At 41.3% G+C, this 10,661-nt stretch overlaps 1 protein-coding gene across 1 annotated transcript in view; it reads left to right on the forward strand.

Annotated features, from left to right (window-relative positions):
* The window catches only part of miga2 (mitoguardin 2), a 74,526-nt gene that overhangs the window by 8,248 nt on the left and 55,617 nt on the right, over positions 1–10,661 (forward strand). The window contains exon 3 of the mRNA XM_048613415.1: positions 643–678. Coding sequence (XP_048469372.1) covers positions 643–678 — 36 coding nt within the window. The remainder of the gene's footprint in view (positions 1–642; positions 679–10,661) is intronic.

Genomic DNA, 10,661 nt, shown 5'->3' on the forward strand with positions numbered 1-10,661 from the left:
CTCTGATTCAATAAACAACTGTATTGGATCACTAGCAGTGCTCGAGTGGAGGGCCACCTACCTCTTCCTCAGGGCAACATGAATGGTAAATGTTGCTGCTGCTAGTGATGTCCACATCCAGCAGCATTCGCCATATTTGAAGTGAGTTCAGGGAAATTTGGGAAGAAGGTGAGAAAATGGATTTGCCTGTACATCAATGCTGTCACAGCTGGTTAGCACGGCGTGGTGAATTGGCTTCTCCTCTCCTCAGCTGAAAGGTGTCGAAGGCCCCTGCTGCATTAGAGACCAGCTAACTCCGTAACTTACCTGATGATAAAACATTTTTGGTGTGTTGATTTTATCTTTTCCAGTACTAGGGTCTCACTGAATCAGCTTCAGTGGAGCCTTCCCAGTTTTCTGCTTTTGAATTTAGATGATGTTGGCCCAAGTGCAAGTACAAATAAAACTGTCCCATTGGCTCAGACTCCCACACTGCATTCTTTGGAGTTCAGAACTTAACTGTTGCTAAAAGGAGGTGGCCATGCCTTGAGCTGTCAGGTCCCTAAGCTCTGGAATTCCATTTTTAGACGCTGTTGCACTTTGTCTTTGACCACCCGTCCAAGTAACCCGTCCTGTAGATCAATGTCTACTTTCGTTTTATAGCACCACTACCTGCCCTCCATCCCCAGTCTGTCGCATGTGATTCCAGACCTACTGCAATGTGGTTGGCTCTTAACTTCCCTCTGAAATGGCCCAGCAAGCTACTGAGTCCTAGGGCCGCTAGGGATGGATAACAAATACTGATTTTACCAGTGATGTCCACGTCCCATGAAAAAATAATTAAAGAGCCTTGAGATATTGTGCTATGTTAAAAGTGCTGTATAATTAAAATTGATTGTTATTTGCCAGTTAGGTCAGATTAATGTTGTTGTGTGGTGAGCAAATTTGGAACAACTTGCTGACAAGCCTACAACTGCTTGGCTAGGTGCTGGGTTTAAATTTGCAGCCTAAATTTAAAACATGGACTATGTTTTAAATGGTAAAAAATTGCAGCACGCTGCTGTGCAAAGGGACTTGGGTGTCCTTGTGCATGAATCGCTGAAGGTGGGATTGCAGGTGCAGCAGGTGATTAAAAAGACAAATGGAATTTTGTCTGCCATTGCTCAAGGGATGAAGTTTAAAAACAGGGAGGCTATGCTGCAGCTGTATAGGGTCCTGGTAAGGCCACACCTGGAGTACTGTGTGCAGTTTTGGTCTCCTTACTTGAGAAGAGATATACTAGCACTGAAGGGGGTGCAGAGGAGATTCACTCGGTTGATTCCAGAGTTGAGAGGGTTGGATTATGAGGAGAGACTGAGTAGACTGGGATTATACTCATTGGAATTCAGAAGAATGAGGGGAGATCTTATAGAAACATATGAGATTATGAAGGGAATAGATAAGCTGGAGGCAGGGAGGTTGTTTCCGCTAGCAGGTGAAACTAGGACTAGAGGGCATCGCCTCAAAATAAAGGGAAGCAGATGTAGGACTGAGGTCAGGAGGAACTTCTTCACCCAAAGAGTTGTGAATCTGTGGAATTCCCTGCCCAGTGAAGCGGTTGAAGCTACCTCGCTGAATGTTTTTAAGGCAAGGCTAGATAAATTTTTGAACAGTAAAGGAATTAAGGGTTATGGTGAGTGGGCGGGTAAGTGGAGCTGAGTCTCAAAAAGATCAGCCATGATCTTATTAAATGGCGGGGCAGGCTCGAGGGGCCAGATGGCCTACTCCTGCTCCTAGCTGTTATGTTCTTTATGTTCTCCCTGGGCACTTGCAATGATAGAAGGAATATTCTTCTCTGACTTTGTTAATCTGGGGAGAAGGATGATTAAAGTATGTCCCTGCACTGTTCCTGATTGGGCAGTACTCCTGTTAAAGGACAACCATTTGGTGTTGCATGGTTTATGTTTGGGAGAGGTTGAATTTGGAATAGTTGGTACTCTTCTGGTTTGCTGAAGTTTAAAGAACCAGTGATCCACAGAGCTTTCCCCATCTGTATATTGCAGTATTCAATTAAGCTTTGAACTTGTATAGCTGAGCCTCCATTTAAACCTATGGCTCAGTCTCTGTAGGAGTCCTGTATTAAATTCATTTGGGGCTACTACGTCATTTTGCACAAAACAGCGTGTAATTGGAGTAAACACTCAATGGAAAGATACTGAAAGATGTAATGAAAAGAGGTGACTCGAGAGTCAAATCCTCTGAACGTGGATCTGGAGGTTGATAAATTTATTTAAAATTTCACTTGGATTTTACAAATCTGGGAGGAAAGGCAGTAAATGAATTTGTACAAAATGTAGGGTTTGGCCGCAGTATTAAATTCTCAGACTTGACATCGGCTTGTTTTTGGTTTGCAACTAATCATTATTGAGTTCAATCTGTCACAACACAGTTGGTGCCTTAAGCAATAGACATGCAAAAAAAGACCAAATTACCTTCTTTTGTTCTGGGTTCAGACAAAACCCTCATCTTTCAATTCTTACCTTTTACAAATTGAGAAGGAATGCTTAAAACCTTCAAAGGGCTGTAGTCACTCACATCCTTCCTTGTAATGTTTAATTCAGTATGATGTGGTAGTTGTATCTCAGTTTCATAATTAATTTATTGACTATTGTCTGATTTGTTTGTGATATAGAGTGCTCTGCTATTTGACTTGAGTATTTCTTGCAAATAAAAGAATTCTCAATCTCAGAATGCTTACTGTGCAGAAGGAGGCCATTTGGCCCAATGTATCTGCACCAGCTCTTCGAGTGAACAGTTCACCTAGTGCCATTTCCCTGCTTAGTCCCTATAACTCTTTTAATTCTTCCTTTTCAATTTCAAACTCTCCTTTGATTCTTTCAACTGAACCTTCTAGCACTACACTCACAGGCAGTGCAATCCAGATATCACCTTGCTGACAAAAGCTTTTTTTTTGCTCATTGTCATACTTGCCCTGAAACATTCTGGGAATGAGCAACTTTGACTATTTTATCATTTCTAAAATGGTACATGTTCAGGATATTCTATTTGTACTTGTAAAAAAGATCTCAATCCCATGCAATGGAATCAAATCAAATCCTAATCCTGTGTGTAGGACAGGGCATTTTACATTAATTATGGTGTTGTGTGTAATATTCATCATAGGAAGCACATTAAAATGAGGAGTGGCTAGTATAGACTAATTAATATGGTGCAGTGCTGGGAATTTGTAATTCTGAAGAGTGACATGAGAGATGGGGAGGAAGGGTGAGCTATTTTCTGTACTGAGGGTATTAAAATTATGCTGGTATTGGTGGGGCGGATAGGGAAAGTCAACCTGTTCTAACTGATGAGTCAGTAACAAGGGGTTAACAGTTTACAGAGAAAGTTAGGAGGGAATTTGAGAAATTTGTTTATGTGGAGAGTTGTTGGACCACATGGGCTTTGCTAAAAGGAATGGTTGAGATAGATACATGCATATATTAAGGTAAAAAGCTTGAAACAGAGGCACATACACGTCTGTGAGGCTGTTGGCGATTAGTTTTGGATGCTCTAACAAATAGCCAATGCTATATAAAGAGCTTATTAGTCTCCTTCTGTGCTGTAAATGAATATGATTCCAAATGGATAAGTGGAGAATTTCAGACAGACTCCGAGCAGTCTGTTGGAACTATTGAATGTAGTCTTAGCTTCTTTTTGAAGACATTTTTCTCCTTTCTTTGCTGCTACCCTCTGCTGACCTTCTTGGGAGCACTGAAGAACTGCTCTGACTCCTGCTGATGCCATTCAGAGGGAGGGGAGAGCAGGCGATAATCTAATGCAGGTGTCATGCTGCAGTCCCGAGTTGCCTCCTCTTAGTTTGGGGTTATTCTGAGTAAGGAGTTGGATGCACAAGGCTCCATGTGTTTGTGGCAGTTGTGTTTGTTTTTGCTGGTCCTTTGCTGTTACCTTGTTTTTAATCCTGGCTTTTCATTAATCTAGAAGGAGCAAGTGGTTAGAACACTGAGGCTAGGGCAGGAGCTTTGACTGGAGCTGCATGGTAATTGAGAGCTGTCAACCTACTGGCATTGGAAGGAAGCGCCAGAGAGGGACTAGGGTGACAGTTCAGTTTTGTGGGGATTGCAGCTTTCTGCATTTTTCTACCTCCTACCGCCCACCAGCCCCACCCCATCCCTCAAGGGAGCCCTGATTCTGAATTTTAAAATGCAATGAGAACTGACTGAAACATCCCAAACCCCTCTGCTTGATGACCCTTGCCAACTGACTGAACAAGACTTCGGCGAACAGATCCTTTCCTCGTGGACGTACGGGAAAAGTTGACCTGGGTGCACAATGTCGTTGAGGAGAACGGATGGGGCATCCATTATCCAAGCCCTGGCGATGACAGTGGCTGAGATTCCGGTATTCCTGTACTCTACATTTGGGCAGGTACGTTGACAACCAACAGGGCAAGATTCTCTCTTTGTGGGTGAGAGGGGTGGATTGTGAACAAAAACATCCTCACAGACTCCTATATTTTATGTGGTTTTCAAAGTAGGTATGCCAAGTAATTTCACCATTCTGACTTACAAATAATTGCAGTTTGTGTAATTTGAAAGAAAACATTGGCAGGAACTTTGCAGCCGTTGAAAAGCTAATATTTGAGCTGACATGACACAGGTCCAGGACTATCGCTGCCAGATGTGGAGGGGGGGAAGTGGGTATGGTCAGGCAGAGCATGACCCGACATGAGGGGGAATAATTGTAAGAAGAAAGAATTACTTGTGGGTTTGAAAGATGCAAGTGCCAGAGAATGAAACACCTTTTCCAGCAGTGAGTGTCTCGAGGGCAGGGGTATTATTGCCTGAGCCCCATTTGAGAAAAGTACTGGCTTCTGTGGTATCCTTTTTATCCACTGACCAGCCTGTTGCATTTCCCTCAAGTAAATTTTGCCAAGATTTGTTTTGTGTTGTAGGCCCTAGCTCAACAGGACCTGCATCAAGACTAGTCAGGCTATTTCCATACATGGCCCATGCAAGCAACAGAGGAATAGTTCACCCCTTCAGTCTGTGCTCCTTGTTACGTTCAGTGGAATTTACTACACCGTACCATATGTCTTACACAAGTGCTTCCTCTCATTCCACTTTATTTCATCCAATCAATGTGCCTATCTATTTCTTTCTCCCTCATGTACTTCATTAACTTACCCTAAGTGCATTGGTGCTATTTGCCTTGGCCACTTCTTAAGATAGTGAATTCCACATATTTACCAGAATGTGGTGTTCTTGGGCTTAAGACTTGGATTGCTTTTCAACTCCATTTAATTTGTTTGATTTGTATCTTGGCACATGTGGAGTAAAGTAAAAATAAAGCCCAACTGGTCAGTGTGTATAACCTAAAGTTTAGTACCTTAAATTGACCAGAATTGATTGATTCTTTGTTTTTGAGTTTGAAGTGATGAATGAAGAGATGCTGCCTGACATCTCCCTCCCTCTTCTAGATGTTTTGCTTGATGCAGTTCAGTAAACCCATTGATTTTTGTGCCGTCTTTGCTGGCATTCACTGTTAAAGCTCAGCATCACTGCAGTGCAGTGGTGTAGGTTTCACGCTTTTCTCTTTCCTTGATCATCTTTCGGGGATTCAAAGCCTCTCATTTCAGAAACAAATGCTTGGGCATAAATCTGCTGTCTGTTCTAGTGGTTCATTCTACAAATGTACTGATTAGGAGCAGGAGGAGCCCACCTGTCCCTTCAAGACTGTTCCACCATTCAGTAATATCATAGCTGATCTGTTTCTGTTCTGAATTCCATATTCCAGACAATCCCTGGTAACCTTTTAAATTCTTGTTAGGCAAGAGAATCAACTCTCGCCGCCTTAAAAAATACTGAATGACGACACCTCTGTTATTTTCCGAGGCAGAGAGTTCCAAAGTCTCTCGGCTCTAGAGAAAAAATATTCCCCTCATTTTTGTCAAGAAGAGTGACCCCTAATTTTAAAATTGTCTCCTAGTTCTGAACTTATCCTGCCAAATTTAACATCCTTTCCACATCCACCTTGTCAAAACTAAAAAACTTCATTCAGATCAACACTTGAACTCCTAAGCTCCAATGAAGACAAGTCCAGCCTGTCTAATCTTTCCTTCTAAAACAACCCCTTCATTCCAGGTGTCAATTGAGTAAACCATTTTCAACTTACTTCCTTAAATAAGGAAACCAATAATGCACACGTTATTTGAGGTGTGGACTCAACAATGCCTTTGTAACTGAAACATAATATTCTTACTTGTATGTTCAGTTCCCCTCGTAATAAAGGATAGCATCTTCACGTTGGAATTCCACAGTCATTCACCATTTAGATAATACTGTTTTCTCATTTTTCCTGTCAAAATGAACAATTTGACACTTTTCCACATTATATCTTGCCAGATTTTTGCCTGCTCACTTTATCTATATTGGTCTGCATCTTTGTTATGCCGTCTTCACAACATACTTTCCTACGTATCTTTGTCATCTGCAAATTTAGCTACTGTGCCTTACATTCCCTCAACTAAGTCATTGATGTAAATTGTAAAATGCCGAGGGTCCAGTACAGACCCCTGGAAGACCATCGTTGTCACATTCCTGCCAATTGGACAAAGATGCCTTTATGTGTGCTCTGTTTTCGATTAGCCAGCCAATCATCTATCCATGCTAATACGTTACTCCAAATCCACGAGTTCCCACACTGCAATAACTTTTTATATGGCACCTTGTCAGATGCCTTGTAGAGATCCATTACGAGTCTTACTGGGATGCTTTTTGTATTCTCTATGACAAAAACAGAAGTAAAATATTAATTAATTAATTATATCTGGTATTTTCTTGCCATCTAGTAGTAAGTCCCCATTGTTGCCCTGTAGAGGATCAGCACTGACTTGAATTACCCTCTTCCATTTCAGATACCTATAGAAACTCTTGCTATCTGTTTTTATACTTCTGGCTCGCTTTCTTGCTCTTACTTTTTGGTCCAGATTGACCTTGTAATTAGAACAGCAGTGAATATATATTCTGACTAGTCTGTTGATCTGCCCTCTCCTCATTGCAGTATCATACACTTTTTCCGTAACTAACTATTTTAATTAACCATGGATAATGAGTTCTCCCACTGGAAATTTTATTTACGGTAGAAATGTACTACTTATGAGTTTTCTGACATATTCCTTTAAAGATCTGTCACTGCTTCTCTAGTGATCTATTGCCTAACCTGACATCCCACTTCGTTCCAGCTAGCTTATGTTTCATGCCCATACAGTTGCCCTTTCCTAAGTTTTAAATACTCTTCTTAGGCCAACTGTCTTTCAAACTGGATGTAACATGAAATCGCGTTATGATTGCTACTACCTAGTAGTGCCTTTACTCTAAAGTCATTAAGTAACCCTGTCATGTTACACAACACCATGTACAGTATAGCCCTCTCTCTGGTCAGTTCCAAAATGTGCTGCTGTAAGTACTCCACATTAAAGCTACTACTACCAATCTGATTTTTATGGTTGACATGTATAACACCTAGTATTTGGTTTATTACTGTTCCTACATCATGCTTACTGTTCAGGGATCTGCAGGTCACTCCCACAAGTGATATCTTTTCCCCACTATTTCCTCATCTCCACCTGCACCGATGTTCTGATCTGATCTCCTGAACCAAGATCATCTCAATTGCAGCAATATTATCTTTGATTAGGAAAGTTAACCCTGTTCCTTTATATAGCTTCTTATTTTTCTTGAATGTCATTTGGCCCTTAAAATGCAACTCAGTCCTTATTATCTTGCAGCCACATCTAAGTTATAGTGATCAGATCATATTTATTCAATACAGGGTGTGCTATCAATTTATTTTCTCTGTGAATACTATGTGCATTCAAATACAGAGCTTTTAGATGTGCTTTTTATTTTTGTAGCCTCTAGTCTTAATTGCTCATTTAGTCTTAGATTTTTCTCTCTTTCCGTTGCTGCCATTCTCTGACGTTCATTTTCCACATTGGTATTTTGCTGTTCTGCCTCAACGCTTTCTTTCTCTCTCGATTTGTTACATTAGCCAAGCTTGGGCCCTCATTTCAACTTGTTTAGTTTAAAGTGCTCTCTACTTAATTCATTAGGCAACTGGTGAGAACATCAGTCCCAGTATAGTTCAGATGGAGATTGTCCCTGTTGTACAGACCCAGTTTTCCCCAGTACTGGTGCCTGTGCCCTGTGAACCAGAATTCACTTTTCCCACACCATCCTCTGAGCCATGCATTTACTTCTCTAATCTTATTCATCCTGTGCCAGTTTGCACATAGCTCAGATAGTAATCCAGATATGATTATCTTTGCTTTCTGAATTGTTACATAGCTTGTCATATCTACTCAGCAGAACATCTTTTCTGCCTTGTCATTGTCGTTGTGTACCAACATGGTACACAAGCATGGGATCCCCCTCTTTCCACTGCAAGTTCTTCTCCGGCCCACAGCAGATATTCCAGACCCTGGCACTGGACAAATGACACAGCTATCTGGACATGTGCTCTTTGCTGCAGAGAGCAACGTTAAGTCTATCCCAATACTGTTCCATACTATCACTATATTCCTCCTTACTCTTCACTTGCAAAAGGCTTCCTGTACCACAGTGTAATTGCCAGTTAATTCATTGAAAAAAAACTGAAAATCTCAAACCTATTAGACAGCTGGAAAGGCTGAGGCTTTTACTGAGTCCCTTAACTGCCTTACTTGCAGTCATAACCTCCTGTCCCTCACTGTTGACACAATCAGAAGACCCTTTCCTAAGGATATGAATAAAGTGCCCAGGTAGTTATTCCCCTCCCTGTTGTGTCACAGTGTCTGCAGCTTAGCTTCCAGCTCAGATACTCACAGCTGAAGTTTCTGCAGTTGTATTTCCTTGCTGCCTCCGGAAGCTCCCAAATTCACCTGCCCTGCCATCATTTATGTTTATTAATTAATTCGAATTGATGAATGAGGTTGTTGACTCACCGAGTTGGCTTGTTCTCATTCAGATGTTTTGCCACATGCTAGGTGACATCAGTGGAGCCTCTGATGAAAGTTGATGATTAATTTCTAACTGATGTACCCTGCACCTCCCAAATATTTTAGCACTGCCAGTAAACTTGTTAAACAATTAAACAGTAAAATACCTACATTACTGATTACACTTGCAGTTTCTAATAATATCAGTTACTGATTTGAATGTTACTTCTGCAAAACTTGGAAATCAGATGCTGAGGCTGAAACATCGAGTCAGGGGAAAACTCTCCTTGCCTTTCGCTGAATCCCTCACTCAGCACACTTCTTGCAGCAAGCCTTCATGCATTGCATTCTACTTTGAACCAATTCCTAAAAATATTCACTTGGCCTCACTCAAGTGAAGTCTCTCTCGCTCTGAATGTGCTTCATTACATTCTATGCATCAGTGGGACATTAATTGTACATTCTTTATTTTTTTAAAAGCTTTTCTCTCTTGCTGTTCCTCTGTTTTCTCCTGTCTTGGGTTTTGGCTCTTTGGAGCTTATTTCTGTGGTTCCTGGTTTTCCTCTGGTCCCTTGTCCAAAAATCAGCATGTGAACTTAAGTGGTGAATACAGTGAGCTGTTCCGCTTCATGTACACTTTCACCTCTGTCTAACAAGCATGATTGAGACCCAGATCAGGTTTTCTCACTTTTTTTTTTACTTGGAGCAGAGCAGAGATTGTTAAAGGTCTATTTATTGCGCTCAGCAGGGAGAGATTTGGTAGTTCTTGAAAATTGGACACTTTTCATTTCTGGAACCAATATTGCAGGAGGAGGTCATTTGGCCCACTGTTAACTGCACTGGCTGTTTGAAAGAGCTGTTCATTAGTCCCACTCCCCTGGAAATTTGTCCTTTTTTCAATTACTTCCAATTCCCTTTTGAAAGTTGCTGTTGAAAGATGGAAATAACCACATTCAGGCAGCATGTTCTATGTTATCAATCCATTTATCATATCAAGCATTTCCAGACCCATGTTGTATTATGGAATGTTCCCATCTCTGCCCTGGCAGTAGGCATCAATTCCAGGTTCCACCTTTCATTCTTCCACTTCCCATACCAGTTATCCCTGATTTTAATTTCCAGTTATGTAACTAGATAGGGATTGTCCAGAGAAATTTCACACTGAACCCTTAGAAGAAGCAGGGAGAAACAACATTCATCTCAGCAATCTGGCTTGAATTCCTTTGGTTTTTGTTATGCATTCTTGGGATGTATGCATCAGCGGCTGGCTAATGTTTATTGCCTGTTCCTCGTTGTCCTTGAGAAGGTGGAGATGAGCTGCACAGGCTAGGTGGTGTCATAAATGTTCAATGCCAATAGGGAGAGAGTTCAGGATTTTGACTCTGACACTGAAGGAATGGTGATATGTTGCCAAGTCAGGATTGTGTGCGGTTTGGTGAGGAACTTGCAGATGGTGGTGTTTCCGTGTATCTGCTGCCCTTGACCTTCTAGGTGGAAGTGGTCATGGATTTGGAAGGTGCTGTCTGAGGAGCCTTGATAAATTTTTGCAGTGCCTCTTGAAAGTGGCGCGTAAGTTATTAAACCCAGCACTCGCCATGTGTCTGTGTGGTTTCCATGGTTTATCTGCCTTAACTGAACATTAGCAAAATAACTAATTCTTGGCTGCTTATGGTGCTGCTTCACCAATGTAATTTTTTATTAAAGCATT

The sequence above is a fragment of the Rhincodon typus genome, chromosome 28, assembly GCF_021869965.1.
Source record: "Rhincodon typus isolate 14 chromosome 28, sRhiTyp1.1, whole genome shotgun sequence".
In the NCBI taxonomy this organism is placed as follows: domain Eukaryota; kingdom Metazoa; phylum Chordata; class Chondrichthyes; order Orectolobiformes; family Rhincodontidae; genus Rhincodon; species Rhincodon typus.